Source organism: Herpailurus yagouaroundi, unplaced genomic scaffold, assembly GCF_014898765.1.
Source record: "Herpailurus yagouaroundi ecotype Mexico unplaced genomic scaffold, PumYag 189, whole genome shotgun sequence".
Classification (NCBI taxonomy): Eukaryota; Metazoa; Chordata; class Mammalia; order Carnivora; family Felidae; genus Herpailurus; species Herpailurus yagouaroundi.
In genome coordinates, this window is record NW_024412420.1 from 2,393,742 (window position 1) to 2,408,405 (window position 14,664).

General features: G+C 39.4%; 1 protein-coding gene across 5 annotated transcripts in view; it reads left to right on the forward strand.

Moving 5' to 3' along the window:
• Window positions 1–14,190, forward strand: part of TUBD1 (tubulin delta 1) — a 31,274-nt gene extending 17,084 nt beyond the window's left edge. For all 5 annotated transcript variants that reach the window (XM_040496946.1, XM_040496945.1, XM_040496944.1 and 2 more), the window contains 3 exons: window positions 9,731–9,871; window positions 11,896–12,079; window positions 13,855–14,190. In XM_040496946.1, the coding sequence (XP_040352880.1) occupies window positions 9,731–9,871; window positions 11,896–12,079; window positions 13,855–13,957 (428 nt within the window). In that variant the 3' untranslated portion in view covers window positions 13,958–14,190. The remainder of the gene's footprint in view (window positions 1–9,730; window positions 9,872–11,895; window positions 12,080–13,854) is intronic.
• The last annotated feature ends 474 nt before the right edge of the window (window positions 14,191–14,664 follow it).

The following is a 14,664-nucleotide window of genomic DNA, read 5'->3' on the forward strand; positions in this document are numbered from 1 at the left end:
GAGCTCGCACTCATTACTCTGAGGTCAAGAGTCGCACACTCAATTGACTGAGCCAGCCAGGTGCCCCTATTTTATTTTATTTTTATCAAAGTAATATATGAACATAATATTTAAAAAATCAGGGGCACATGGGTGGCTCAGTTGGTTAAGCGTCCGACTTCACCTCAGGTCATGATCTCATGGTTTGTGAGTTCAAGCACTGCGTTGGGCTCTGTGATGACAGCTCAGAGCCTGGAGACTGCTTCAGATTCTGTGTCTCTGTCTCTCTCTGCCCCTCCCCTACTTGCGCCTCTGTCTCTTCTCTCTCTCAAAAATAAGTGAACATTAAAAGAAAAAAAATTTTTTTAAAAGATCAAATAGTCTGGGGTGCCTGGGTGGCTTAGTTAAGCATCCAACTTTGGCCCAGGTCACAATCTCACGGTTGGTGAATTCGAGCCCCACATCAGGCTCTGTTGCTGACAGCTTGGAGCCTGGAGCCTGCTTCAGATTCTGTGTCTCCCTCGCTCCCTGCCCTTCCCCCACTCATGCTCTGTCTCTTTCAAAAATAAATAAATATTAAAAAAAATTTTTTTTTAATCAAATGGTCAAGGGGCGCCTGGGTGGCTCACTTGGTTAAGCATCCGATTCTTGATTTCAGCTCAGGTCATGATCTCACGGTTTGTGAGATGAGCCTCTCGTCGACAGCACCAAGCCTGCTTAGGTAGGATTCTCTCTCTCTCTCTCTCTCTGTCTCTCTCTGCCCCTCCTCAGCTTGTGCACACACACTCTCTCTCTCTCAAAATAAATAAATAAACTTAAAAAAATCAAATAGTCAAAACTCATCTAAGTGTATACTTAATCTTTACTTTGCATTGTATGTAAATCATATCTCAATTTTTTTAGATAAAGCCAAGTAATTGTCCAGTATGTATTTATAATGAGGAAAAGAGCAGCTCCCTGGCCTATACTTCCCCACTGCCCAGATGAAAACACTGTCAATGGTTTTGGCTGTCTCTTCTGGAATTTGCCTCCATATTTCTAAGTATCTTGCTTGTATTATTACTTATTTTGTGTTCTAGGTTTAGATATTACCAATTGCCTTCCTAATGTGAAATTGAGAATTGAATCTTCTTATACCACTGCTATACACACACACACACAGACACACACACACACACACATATGCACAAGAAGTCTCACGTCAATCTGATTCCTAATCCTGTTTTGTTTTCTCTTGGATCTTTTAGGATTTCCTTTTTGTCCCTGGAATTCTGTAATTCCTTAATGTGGATCTTTCATTGAGCTTAGTAGAATGTAAGCTTTATTAGGGCAGGGATTCTGTTTTGTTTACTGTTGTACCTTCAGAGCCTGGAACGTAGGGCCCAGCAGGTAGTTTTACTGAGGCCAGAGCCTGACTGGTTTAGCCTTTCTGGAGCAGAAGCCTTTTAGGATGAAGGGGGGGGCACTCCCTCTGCTGCAGGGAGTGGGGAAGGGTCTAGGGTTCTCACCACTTCTCATACAGATTTTTATTTTTATTTATTTATTTTTAAGTTTATTTTATTTTTGAGAGAGAGCATGAGTAGGAGAGGGGGAGGGGAGGGGCAGAGAGAAATAGGGGACACAGGATCCAAAGTGGGCTCTGTGCTGACAGCAGCAAGCCTGATGTGGGGCTTAAACTCATGAACCGTGAGATCATGACCTGAGGTGAAATTGGGCGGATGCTCCGCCAACTGAGCCACCCAGGTGCCCCTCATACAGATTTTTAACTAAATCCTCTTGTTTCCTCCTCTTTTAGAAGTGGCTGGCCTGCTCCCAGGACCTCTCCACTGTGGGCAGACATTCTAAGCTTCCCCTGCTTGCTAAGTCAGTCACCACTGATTCATTTGCTTTCCAGATTCCAAAGTTTTTTTGCTATTGTCTCCTCTTCTCTTCCCTTTTTTCTTGTTTATGACAAGCTGATGTTCAGTCTGTCATGTCTAACTAGAAATCACCACTATGTATTATTTTAGTAGCATATATTTTACCACAAATAACAACAATTTAGGTTTCAATAATATGAAAGTGGATTTCTTCTACATTTACTTACTAGTGAAACCTTATAGATTTTAGATTATAGTGTCTGAGGTTTGAAGATAAATAGAAAGTTCACATCTTAAAGTAATGCTTCCCCAATTTTTTGGCCTCAGTACCCGTTTTTCTAGTAATACCTGTTAATATCTCAAGGAACACACTGTTTCTCAGAGTATATGCTGCTTTGAACTCTCTTAGGTCAGTAAAACACAGTTTGCTTAGTCATTTTCTCATGCGGGACTCTGAGTGTCAACATTTCTTCATAGTTATAGGTAGAGCTTTGAATGTATAAATATCTTCATATATGTGAAGATACATGAATAAGTATATTTATGTACTAACCAGGTTGAAACAAATAGCTTTAAAAATCTTTGTATATTACCAGACGACTCCATCTGAAGATTGACCCTATTAATATCACTATCAGCCATGTATCTGTTTCCATATGTCCTAGCAACAGAAGGAATGAGTGATCCCAGAGGGAGCCAGGCAGAAGTTACAGTGTCTTTTATGACCTAGCTTTGGAAGTCACATGCCATCTTTTTTATTTTTTTATTTTTTTTAGTTTTAGTTTTATTTTATTTATTTTTTAATGTTTATGTATATATTTGAGAGAGAGAGAAAGACAGAAGGCAAGTGGCGGAGGGACAGAGAGAGAGGGAGACAGAATCCGAAGCAGGCTCCAGGCTCTGAGCTGTCAGCACAGAGCCCGACACGGGGCTCGAACTCATGAACCATGAGATCATGACCTGAGCTGAAGTCAGACGCTTAACCAACTGAGCGACCCAAATGTCCCTTTTTATTTTTTTTAAGTTTATTTATTTTGAGAGAGAAACTCACACACATACACACACACACACAAGCAGGGGAGGGGCAGAGAGAGAGGGAGGGAGACACTCCGCACTGTCAGCACAGAACCCTCTGTGGGGCTCCATCCTACTCACTGTGAGATCATGACCTGAGCTGAAATCAAGAGTCGGATGCTTAACGGACTGAGCCCCCTAGGTGCCCCTAGTTTTATTTTTACTTAAGTAATCTCTACCCACAATGTGGGGCTTAAACTCATGATCCTGAGATTAAGAGTCACATACTCTTCTGACTGAACCAGTCAGGTGCCCCCACACGACATCATTTCTATACCATCCTTTTGGTTATTAAAGTCAGCCCTATGCATGTGGGAGGGGACCATACAAGGGCTTCAGTATCAGAGGGAAGATCAGTGGCATTCACCTTGGAGGCTGGCTACCACTCCACCCTCTGTCCCCTACTAAATCACGTCTTCCCATATGGAGAATAGACCTAACCCCTCCCAAAGGCTTCAAAAGTTATTTCTGTATAGCACATCAAGCTAAATTCCAGAATCTTATCATCTAAAAGCAGGTCCAGGTATGGTGGATTTACACTTTTTTTGAGTATAGCTCTTTGAGTACACTTCTTCCCCCTGCCTCCAATCAGTAGACCATGGTGGACCAGGCATAGCATAACTGGTAGACAGCCCCCTTAAAAAGGGGGAAATGGAAGGCACAAAGAAGTCATGGGTCCATAACAATTCAGCAGGGCACATCCTGGCAGTCTCCTGATGAAAATATAAGACATGGGAATAATTTTTCATGGCTTTGGCTTAGCTCTTTGAGTCAAGCTAAATTATAATTTTGTTTGTTTGTTTGTTTGTTTGAAGTAAACTCTACCCCCAACATGGGACTCAATATCACAAACCCAAGATCAAGAATTGCATGCTTGGGGCGCCCTGGTGGCTCAGTTGGTTAAGTGCCTGACTCTTGATTTTGGCTCAGGTCATGCATAATCTCACAGGTTTGTGAAATCAAGCCCTGTGTGGGGCTTTGAGCCGTCAGCACAGAGCCTGAACCTGCTTTGGATTCTGTGTCTCCCTCTCTTTTTGCTCCTCCCCCACTCACACTGTCTCTCAAAAATAAACGTAAAAATTTAAATAACAGTGGCAACACATTATATGTATTTTTTGCTCTATAGCTTTTTTTCAATATAACTATTTTGTGGACTTCTTTCCAATTCATTAAATTTGGACATGCCTTATTCTTTTTAATGGCTACATAGTTTTCTACTATATATGTGTCATAATTTATTATGTGCACATAGATTAAAGAGTCAAGTAATTCTACAAAGCCAGTTGTTAAAACAATCATTCCATAAAATTCCTGTATTTTCTCCTTCCCAGGAGCAACCATTTTCAAAACTTTTTTGCTGGTTCTTTTACTGTGTTTATCTCTTCATTGCCATCTATTGATTTTTCAATTGTTTAGGTATTACCTATTTACTTCCAAAATGTGGAAGGTTAGGATTTAGCTTTTTCCCACAATGTAAACCCTGCAAACACCCTTCTGTCTTCCCACCCTTCCAACATAGTAGTGTCATCATTGGGTTAAAGCAGTATTCAGCTTTACATTATCGTGACCAAGTAAATGCTATTCACAACTGAGCCATGTAGTACCCTGTAATTACTTTTCCTTTCCTGTATAGTTTTTTATTTTCTCTGGAGTTAATAATTGCCTTGTTTTCTTGTTTGCTTACATTTTCTGTGTACCTGTCAATTCAGTCCTAAGTTGAATAACTTATCTAATTTTTTTTCTTTTTTTAAAAGATGTTCTTTTGGGGCGCCTGGGTGGCTCAGTCACCTGGGTGGCTCAGTCGGTTGAGCGTCCGACTTCAGCCAGGTCACGATCTTGCAGTCCGTGAGTTCGAGCCCCACATCAGGCTCTGGGCTGATGGCCCAGAGCCTGGAGCCTGCTTCCGATTCTGTGTCTCCCTCTCTCTCTGCCCCTCCCCCGTTCATGCTGTCTCAAAAATAAATAAATGTTAAAAAAAAAAAAAAAGATGTTCTTTTACTTTTTTTAAGTAATTTCTATATCCGACATGGAGCTCAAGCTCACATCCCCATGATAGTCACATGCTCCACTCACTGAGCCAGCTAGGCATCCCTAATATTTTTTTTAAACATGGTTTTCAAATATAGTTGTGTATTAGAAATACCCTAAGAACTTTTTTAAATAATGTTTATTTATTTTTGAGTGAGAGAGAGCATGACCATGGAAGAGGCAGAGAGAGAGAGAGGGAGACAGAGAATCCCAAGTAGGCTCTGCACTGTCAATACAGAGCCTGATGTGGGGCTCTAAATCACTAACTGTGAGCCAAAACCAAGAGTTGGATGCTCAGTTGACTGAGCCACCAAGGTGCCCTGAATTTTTTTCTTGATAAGTTCAAATATTGTATCAGTTTCATCTTCTTTAAGAAATCTCTCCTAAAGCCATCTGCTCTGCTTCAATCTGGACTTTTTGCCCTCTCTAACCAGGGTACACTTGTCATCCTGGATATTGTCTTTGCCTATCTCCTGTGTTGAATGTTCTGTTCAGAAGGTTTAGGCAAAGCCCAAGGGTTCTAGGGAGAGGGGAGGAGAGGGGTCATGGTTTTTCTGGGTTTTGCTTGATCTCTCTAGTTCCTTACCCTTAACTCTGCCTTGTGTTCTCCAGACCAGAGACCCTCAATCATATTCTCTCTAGAAAATAAACCTTTAGTTTTATGCTACAGTACAGAAGAGGCAGTTAATCATGCTGAACAGACAAGTTTAACAACATTCCTTGATCAGGAGTCAAAGGCAGTGGTGCTCTACAGGATAGGAAAGCTAATTTAGGAGCCAGTGACTTAGTGTTTTCATGGATTCCCTTACAGATGTTCTGGAGGGACAGAGAATAATAATGGGTGAAAAACATTGGCATCATTAATGCTGAGTCAAAAAGTGATAAAGCCACTGAATGTGAAAACATTTTAGGAAAACTTGAACCAATTTATTTTGTTACATATATTTTTTATGGATGTTCAAGAATGATCTAATTTTTAAAAATCCAAACCTAATTTACTCTAAAAGAACTATTTCAATAAGTATAAAATTTAATAATCTAAGTGAATAATTGACATAATTTGATAATCTTTTTTCTTATAATCAGTGGTGTCTTAGATGAAAGGAAAATAATATTATGGATTTATACCCTTTTTTGTCACATGGGTTTCAAATATTTTTGTCCATCATTTTTGTCTTTTGTGTGGTATTTTTCATCATATGGAGGTTTTACATTTTTATGTCAGCAAACCCATATATCTTCCTATGTTATAGATTCTGAGCCTTGCCTGAGATATAAAATATTCCTTAGTATTTTCCAGCATTTTTTATAGTTTTATATTTAATATTTAAATTTTTTAACCCATCTGGATTTATTTTTATTTCCAATAATGCTTTTTTTTGGTTACTTCTCTTCTCATTTTAAATTTTATTTGCTTAACTTTTCCCTTTTCACTTTTTTTTCCCCCTTTTCACTTCTTGAGCATTAATTTTTCAAGGGCCTAACTTTAGAATGGCTTCATTTATTTTTTCTTTTTGTAACTTTTAGGTAGAGTTTATTACCTTTTATTTCTGAGAAATATAGATTGATGAATTATCTAACAAGTACAGCTTTTATAGCATGTCATAAATTTTTTTTTAATTTTTTAAATTTTTTATTTATTTTTGAGAGCGAGAGACCGAGTATGAGTGGGGAGGGGCAGACAGAGAGGGAGACAGAATCTGAAGCAGGCTCCAGGCTCTGAGCTGTCAGCACAGAGCCCAATGCGGGGCTCAAACCCACAAACTGTGAGATCATGACCTGAGCCTAAGTCTGACGATCAACCAACGAGCCACCCAGGTGCCCCAGCGTGTCATAAATTTTTAAATATTTTTACTGAGGTGTGATTTATATACCACATACAGCTATGATAAGTGTATAATTCAGTGATTTTTTTCATAACTTTGCAGAGTTGTGCAATCATTATCACAAGCCAGCTGTAGAACGTTTCCATCACTCCAGAAAGTTCCTTGTATTCATTTTGCAGTCAGCTCCCATTTTTACCCCCCGTCCCAAATGACCACCGGTGTGCTTTCTGTCTTTACAGATCTGCCTATTTTGGACATATCATATAAATGAAATTATACAATAAATAGTCTTTTGGACCTGATCTTTTTCACTTAATGTCTTTGAGGTTCATCCACATTGTAGTATGTATCAGTAGTTCAATCTGTTTGTTGTATTGCTGAATAGTATTCCATCAGATGGACATATGACGTTTTATTTAGATGTCCAACAGTTGAGGGGCGCCCGGGTGGCTCAGTCGGCTAAGCGTCCGACTTCAGCTCCGGTCACGATCTTCGCAGTTCGTGGGTTCGAGCCCCGCGTCGGAGCCTGGAGCCTGTTTCAGATTCTGTGTCTCCCTCTCTCTCTGACCCTCCCACGTTCATGCTCTATCTCTCTGTCTCAAAATAAATAAACGTTAAAAAAAAAATTTTTTTTTAAATTAGATGTCCAACAGTTGACTGGACGTTTGGCTTGTTTTCACTTTGTATCTGTTACGGATAATGCTGCTGTGTGCATCTGTGTACAAGTTTTTGTGTACACATATGTTTTTAATCTTTTTTTAACTTTTTAAATATTTATTTTTGAGAGAGAATGTGAGTGGGGGAGGGGCAGACAGAGGGAGGCAGAGGATTCAAAGTGGGTTCTGTGCTGAGAGTAGCAGTCCTGATGTGGGGCTCAGACCCACGAACCTGAGCCAAAGTCAGACGCTCAACCAACTGAGCCACCCAGGTACCCCATCAATCTCTTGATTATATACCTAGGAGTAGCATTGCTGGGTCAAAGGATAAGTATGTATTTAATATTTTGTAAAACTGCTAAACCCTTCCAAAGTGGCTGCACCATTTACATTCCCACCAACAGTTTAAGAGGGTTTCAGTTTTTCCACATCCTTGCCAACATCTGATATTGTTAGTCTTCTTGATTATAGCCATTCTAATAGGTATGAAGTAGTGTCTCCTTGTGGTTTCAGTTTGCATTTTTTTTTTAATTTTTAATGTTTATTTGTTTTTGAGAGAGGGAGAGACAGATAGAACACAAGCAGGAGAGGGGCAGAGAGAGAGGGAGACACAGAGTCCGAAGAGGCTCCAGGCTCTGAGCTGTCAGCACAGAGCCCAACACAGGGCTTGAACTCATGAACCACGAGACTGTGACCTGAGCCAAAATCGGACTCAACCTACTGAGCCACCCAGGTGCCCCTCAATTTACATTTTTAATGTTTATTTATTTATTTTGGGAAAGAAAGAGAGCAGGGGAGGGGCATAGAGAGAGGGAGTGAGAGAATCCCATGCTGGCTCCACACTGTCAGCGCAGAGCCCAATGTGGGGCTCGATATCACAAACTGTGAGATCCTGACCTAAGCCAAAATCAAGAGTCAGACACTTAACGGACTGAACCAACCACATGCCCCTCAATTTGCATTTTCCTAATGACAGTGATGTTGAGCATCTTTTAATGTGCTCGGTAGAGTTATTTGATTATCTTTTTTGGTGAAATGTTTATTCAAACATCTTTCTAATTCTTAAATTGGCTTGTCTTCTTACTGAGTTCAGCATGCCAAAATTTTTGGTTTGTTGTATTTCTCTGTTTGCTGAAAATCAGTCTGTTATGAACACTGAATTTTATCCCTATCCTATGTATAATTTAAGAGTATTTTCTTAGGGGCACCTGGGTGGCTCGGTTGTTTGAGCTTCCAACTTCAGCTCAGGTAATGATCTCACAGTTCATGAGTTCAAGCCCTGAACTGGACTCGCTGCTGTCAGCGCAGAGCCCTTTTTGGATCCTCTGTCCCCTTCTCTCTTTGCACCTCCCCTGCTCGCACTCACTCTCTCAAAAATAAATATTTAAGAAAAAAAACTTTTTAAAGTATTTTCTTAATATTTCCCTATGACCAGTCAATTTTCAATCCTGTTTTTGTTTTGTGTTTCTACATCCATTAACATTTTTGTATGAATTTTGTTTGTTCATACAGGCATATAGAGCAAAGTTCACCCTTTTTAGGTGTATAGTTCTATGACTTTTGACAAACTTATAGTAACCTCTATGACAACTGAGATAGAGTATTTCCATCATCCCAAAAAGTTCCTTCATGCTTCTTTGTAGGCAGTCTCTTCCCTCCACTCCAGCCTCTGGCAACTACTGATTTGAATTTTGTTCCCATGGTTTTGCCTATTTCAGAATGTCCTATAAATGGAATCATCCAGTACATAATTTTTTTGAGTCAAACTCGTTTCACTTAGCATAATGCTCTTGAGATGTGTCCTATGTTGTTTGTTATGTGTATCAGTAGTTTCTTTTTATTCCTGAGTAGAAATCCATTGTATGCACCTACCACCATCCTTGAACACCCTATGCAGAGTGTTTCATCCCTTTCTCGGGACTTAATAGTTTGAATCATTTTGGTCAACCAGGTAAAAATTTTTAAACATTTAGTAGAAAAAAATGACTTTTGGGGAGCCTGGGTGGCTCAGTCGGTTAAGCGTCCAACTTGGACTCAGGTCATGATTCACGGTTGGTGGGTTTGAGCCCTGCATTGGGCTCTGTGCTGACAGCTCAGAGCCTGGAGCCTGCTTCAGATCCTGTGTCTCCCTCTCTCTCTGCCCCTCCCCTGCTCATGCTCTGTCTCTCTCAAAAATAAATAAAAACATTAAAAAAAATTTTTTTTACTTATCAAATAAAAATACATGTAAAATATACCTGCCATAATACATCTTTCTCTTGTTGCTCAAAGTGATTTATAAAATTTCTTGCTTTTTTTCCTTTGGTAGGTATTGATTGGCAGGTTCGGCCTCCTTTATCAGGACTTCCTACTCTTGGTAAAGTGTCTCTCAACAGGGAGCTTCATTTTAACACTTCCATTGCTAACTTGGTCATCCTTCGTGGGAAAGATGTGCATAGTGCAGATCTGGGTAAGCAGAAGTTAAGGTGAAAATTAAGATGTACATTTTGCTCATATACATGGTACACATTTGTTTGTTTGTTTGTTTGTTTTTTAAAGGAAGTTCCTCCCCTGGGGTGCCTGAGTGGCTCAGTCAGTTAAGCATTGGACTTTGGCTTAGGTCATGATCTCTTGAGTTCGAGCCCAATGTTAGGCTCTGTGTGGACAGCTGGAGGCTGGAACCTTGCTTCAGATTCTGTGTCTCCCTCTCACTCTGCCCCTCCCCCTCTTGTACTCTCTCAAAAAAAATAAAAAATTTTAGGAAAAAAGGAAGTCCCTGAATCTATTTTTAAATTTTTGTTAATGTTTATTTTTGGCAGAGAGAGAGACAGAGCATGAGTGGGGGAGGGGCAGAGAGAGAGGGAGACACAGGATCCGAAGCAGGCTCCAGGCTCTGAGCTGTCATCACAGAGCCCGATGCGGGGCTCAAACTCACAGACCATGAGATCATGACCTGAGCTGAAGTTGGACGCTCAACCGACTGAGCCACCCAGCCTCCCCCCTGAATTTATTTTTAAAGAAAGGAAAATAATAACTGTGTTTTAGTAGCAAAGTGTAAGCATTGTATCAGTAATATGACCAAAAAATAGAAGTGGTTGAAACAAGATATAGATTAAATTCTTTCTGTCCTCACCTTATGGCTTTCTCCTCTTGGTTTTTTTTTTTTTTTTTTAATGTTTATTTTTGAGAGGGAGAGACACAGGGTGCAAGCAGGAGAAGGGCAGAGAGAGGGAGACAGAATCTGAAGCGGGCTCCAGGCTCTGAGCTGTCAGCACAGAGCCTGACAAGTGGCCCGAATTCATAAACCGTGAGATCATGACAGAGATAAAGTAGGACACTCAGCCAACTGAGCCACCCGGGTGTCCCATGGCTTCCTCCTCATAGTCCAAGACATCTGTTTGAGCTTCAGCCATCAAATCACATAGGAATGAGCAAAGGAGGGTATGCTGCCTTTTCCTAGGGTCGCACACCACACTCATGTTTGAATAGCTTTGATTGGGACTGAATCTTGTGCTACAGCTAGCTGCAAGGGTGTCATGAGCACAGTTAAAATTGGGGAGCTCTGTTACTAAAGAAGGGGAGAACAGGTAATGTAGCACAACTAGGATCTCTGTGACAAGCATTTTGTTACAAAATTTTCAGGAGGTTCAAAGAGCAGTACTCTTATTAGTTTGTTTCTATGGCGAATCTCCAGGTTTGTATTATCCTTCTTTGATGATTTTAGCAGTATCAAATTGGCTGCTTCTAGCTATGATAGAAAGAAGACCAAATAATCTAGTCCCTGTAATGCACCTTAGATAAAAAAGTGAAAACTAAAGAGAGATCATTTCAGGTCCATCAGATGGTATACTTTCTCCTACCTCAGAACATTTTCTTCATAGTCTTCATTTTAGATTCTAAATCAAGAGAATTAATAAGAGGATATATAAAGTAATCAAACTTCCAAAAATTTACCCACAACAAATGACATAGGTACAGAGAGGTGTTCTTGCAAAGATATTCACTGTAGTATCTTTCACACAAAAATGTGGAAACAACCTAAATGCCCAACAGTAGGAAATGTGTTAAATAAATTATGGTATATTCACATACTAAGGCTTTAAATATGAGTGATATTTATTGACATGAAAAAGAGGTTCACACCATACTGGTGAATGAAAACAGATTACAGAACAGCGTGTGTGTAAAATTATATACACAAGAAGGTCAACAAAATGTTCACAATCTTCTCTGGATGGTGACATTTCACCTGTTCAGTTGACTTAAATTTTCTTCTTAGTACTTCTGGCGTGTAATTCTGAGTGGTGTGAATTACTACTATTTTTTTTACAATGACTATGGGTCATTTATCTAAAAGCACTATAAACTAGTTTTAAATAGGTAAAACAAAAGATTTCTGGTTAAATATTAAAATAAGAAAAATCTGTTTATTAATTTGTTTCCAAAATTAATGATTTATGGTATGAACAATGGCTTAATGTTGTTTTACTCTAGGAGGATTTAAAGATCCAGCACTCTATACTTCTTGGTTAGCACCTGTTAATGCTTTCAATGTATGGAAAACCCAGCGAGCATTTAGCAAATATGAGAAGTCTGCAGCATTGGTCAGCAATAGCCAGTTCTTACTAAAACCACTTGATACGATTGTGGGCAAAGCATGGAATATGTTTGCTTCAAAGTAAGTAAAAAATAAATCTACAAACCTTTCTTTGTATTATTTATTTATTTATTTACTTACTTATTTACTTATTTATTATTTATAGAGAGTGTATGTGAGCAGGGGAGGGGCAGGAGAGAGAGAGAGAGAAAGAGAAAGAGAGAATCCCAAGCAGGCTCCGTACCCTCAGCACAAATCCTGATGGGGGGCTTAATCTCACAGACTGAAAGATCATGACCTGAACCTGCTTATCCGACTGAGCCACCCAGGTGCCCAGAAATCTACAAGTCTTTCTACCCTTAGGAATATAAATCTTAAAACAGAAAGCAGGATCTGGAATGTCTTAGTCTGTTTGATTTGCTCTAACAAAAATAGCACAGACTGCATATCTTATAAACAACAGAAATTTATTTCTCGCAGTTCTAGAGGCTAGGAAGTCCAAATTAAATGGTGCTGGCAGATTTGATGTCTACTGAGGAGCTACTTCCTGGTTCATAGGTGATGTCTTTCCCTGTGTCCTCAAATGGCCAAAGAGGCAAAGATCTTTCATGGGCCTCTTTTAAAAGGGCACTGATTCCATTCATGAGGGCTCCACCTTCATGACCTATCACCTTCCAAAGGTCTCACCTCCTAATACTATCACCTTGGGGGTAAGATTTTAATGTATGAATTTTGGGGGAACGCAAACATTCAACCTACAACATGGAGTAAGCATGGCTTACTTTGTAGGTGTGAAATTCAGTCATGTTACTTCAGGCATCATTTTCTTTTCTGCACAATGGGTCCAAAATAAGAGGATATGTAGCGAGGATTAAGTGAGATAATCATGTAAGAATACCTACCACATTGCTGTTAACTCTTGTTGATAAAAGGAGTAGTTTCCAAATAAAATGAAATTAAAGTAGAAATTTCATTATAAGGCTGGGACAATAAAATAGTATTCCAAAATAAGATCCTTGGAAGAATGGAAGATATCCTGATCTTGTTCAGCAAGAAATATTGCAAGTTTAACTCCATTTGCCACTACAAAATGTCTGCTTGATCCTAAGAAATGAGTTATCAGGTCTCCTGACCTCTGCCACAATTACTTGTCAAAGCAGAATTCCTCATATTAATTGGCAAGGCCTCTACTTTGATTATCCAGGATTCCCAAGGGCTCCCCCTTTCCACACGTGGCTATTCCACAAGCCCCGTCCAAAAGGACAGCAGTGAACTCTGTCCTTTTCTGATATTGTTCACTTCCCACTCCCCTTAAATGGCAGCAGCTCTTATTACATCAATTTAATCCATGTCTGCCCCTGACATTCTTTTTAATATTTGTCCTACCTCAGAACATTTGGAGGGTACGGGGTATTAAAAGAACCACCTGGTATAACTGCAAAGTAAATGTCTGAAAAATACTTGGGAGACTTCACTTCATTCCTAGCACTAAATTAATGCATTTCAAGCCTTAGGTAAAAATTCTCGGGCACCTTTTAGAGTTTGTATTGAACCCAGTCATCTCTGTAGGGTGTTCAATATGTGCTTGGTTAGATAACCAAATCTGAATAAGCTTCTTTTTCCTATGTGCTTCTTACTGTCACTCTCTTGGATACTAAAAAGGCGGGGAGCTTGACATAAACTTTCAAAGTTTACTAATCTTTGGAATAAACGTTGAAACAAATATAAGACATTTAAGAGATTCTTCCATCTTCAATTATTCATGAACTAGGACAGTTCTATTTATGGTTTGATTTTAGGAGTTACTAATTTCTCTGAGATTTTTTTTATTTTACATTTTCTGTTTCTTTCATCAGAGCCTACATTCATCAGTACACAAAATTTGGAATTGAAGAAGAGGACTTTCTGGACAGTTTCACATTGTTGGAACAAGTTGTTGCCAGTTACTGCAATCTCTGATCGCCAACAGAGGAGAAAAAGTACCCTAGATCATTTTGGGGCTAAACAATTTTCAATATTACTTTTTCTGTAAGGTGTTCAGATCCCTACCTGTTAAAGTAACAAAGGTGAATGCTGTTTCCTTTGGCATACCATAACCACAGAAAAGGAGGAAAACTTTTTAATTTTTTTTAACGTTTATTTATTATTGAGAGATACAGACAGAGTATGAGCATGGGAGGGGCAGAGAGAGAGGGAGACACAGAATCCGAAGCAGGTTCCAGGCTCTGAGCTGTCAGCACAGAGCCCAATGTAGGGCTCGAACTCACAAACCGCAAGATCACAACCTAAGCCGAAGTCAGATGCTTAACTGGCTGAGCCACCCAGGCGCCCCAGGAGGAAAACCTTTATTTCATTTTATTTTATTTTAATTTTTTTTTTAATTTACATCCAAATTAGCATATAGTGCAACAATGATTTCAGGAATAGATTCCTTAGTGCCCCTTGCCTATTTAGCCCATTCCCCCTTCCACAATCCCTCCAGTAACCCTCAGTTTGTTCTCCATATTTATGAGTCTCTTATGTTTTGTACCCCTCCCTGTTTTTATATTATTTTTGTTTCCCTTCCTTTATGTTCATCTGTTTTGTCTCTTAAAGTCCTCATATGAGTGAAGTCATAGGATTTTTGTCTTTCTCTGACTGACTAATTTCACTTAGCATAATACCCT